Consider the following 955-nt stretch of genomic DNA (forward strand, 5'->3'; position numbering starts at 1 on the left):
TAGAACTTCTAGTACATTTCTATATCAACCCGATCTTTACCCATTGTATATTTACATTAAATACCATCACAAGCAGCTTTGCTTCCAAAATTTCTTTTTTTTTTTTTTTTGTTTTGTTTTTTGGTTTATTTTTCCAGTACCGGGAATCAAACCCACGACCTTGCACTTGCCAGGCAGGCACTGTACCGCTGAGCTAAACCCCAGCCCCCAAAATTTCTTTCTTATACAGAGTATACTTCACAATTCAAGTATTTCTCAATAATATGAATCTTCACTTTATCACGCATGTCCATAATAACATTTTATGACATTTCAGAGCCTCTATTTTGAGGAGAAAAAGCAGAAGAAAAGCAAACTTACTTTCACATTCCAGATCACCGCATTTTTTAAGGTCTGCCAGCAGTTTTGTGCCCTCCAGATACTTCGTCAGAGAAATAAACAGAAGAAGGAGTCTGTGAACCCAAATCTCCGCCATGCTGAACAAGCAGCGAGAAATCCCGAGAGCTAAATCAGCTGTTCAGATGGAAGACGCAGCAGCCGAGCAGCAGACGTTCTACTTCCTTGACTAAATCCAAGAGAAAATGGTTTGGAGATTTTAATCCCTGATAACTACATTTCTCTAGCAGTTTGTAGGCTTCACCTGAGGAACGCGCACAGTCCGTTCCCAACCTGCAGTGTCAGGTACCCAGATAGTGCATAAAGGCTTAATAATTAACAGCGATTTGTAGTTGGGCTAATGACTTACAAAGGCAGCCCGTGTAAAACTGTCTTATTTAAAGGCATCTTGCATTCCACAGGACAGTTCTGTTTTGTGTTTATTTTTGTGGTACTGGGAATTGAACCCAGAGCCTTTGCACTGAGCTACATCCCCAGCCCTTTTTACATTTTTTAAGTTTTGAGACAGGGTCTCACTAAGTCACAGGGTTGCCTCAGTCTCCCAGAATGCTGGGGTTAC

General features: G+C 41.0%; 1 protein-coding gene across 1 annotated transcript in view; it reads right to left on the reverse strand.

The window, feature by feature from the left end:
- The window catches only part of Ctage5 (CTAGE family, member 5), a 112,765-nt gene extending 112,102 nt beyond the window's left edge, over positions 1 to 663 (reverse strand). The window contains exon 1 of the mRNA XM_005376883.2: positions 361 to 663. Coding sequence (XP_005376940.1) covers positions 361 to 475 — 115 coding nt within the window. The 5' untranslated portion in view covers positions 476 to 663. The remainder of the gene's footprint in view (positions 1 to 360) is intronic.
- Positions 664 to 955: the final 292 nt, after the last annotated feature.

The sequence above is a fragment of the Chinchilla lanigera genome, unplaced genomic scaffold (genome assembly GCF_000276665.1).
Source record: "Chinchilla lanigera isolate Chin_1 unplaced genomic scaffold, ChiLan1.0 scaffold00008, whole genome shotgun sequence".
NCBI lineage: Eukaryota > Metazoa > Chordata > Mammalia > Rodentia > Chinchillidae > Chinchilla > Chinchilla lanigera.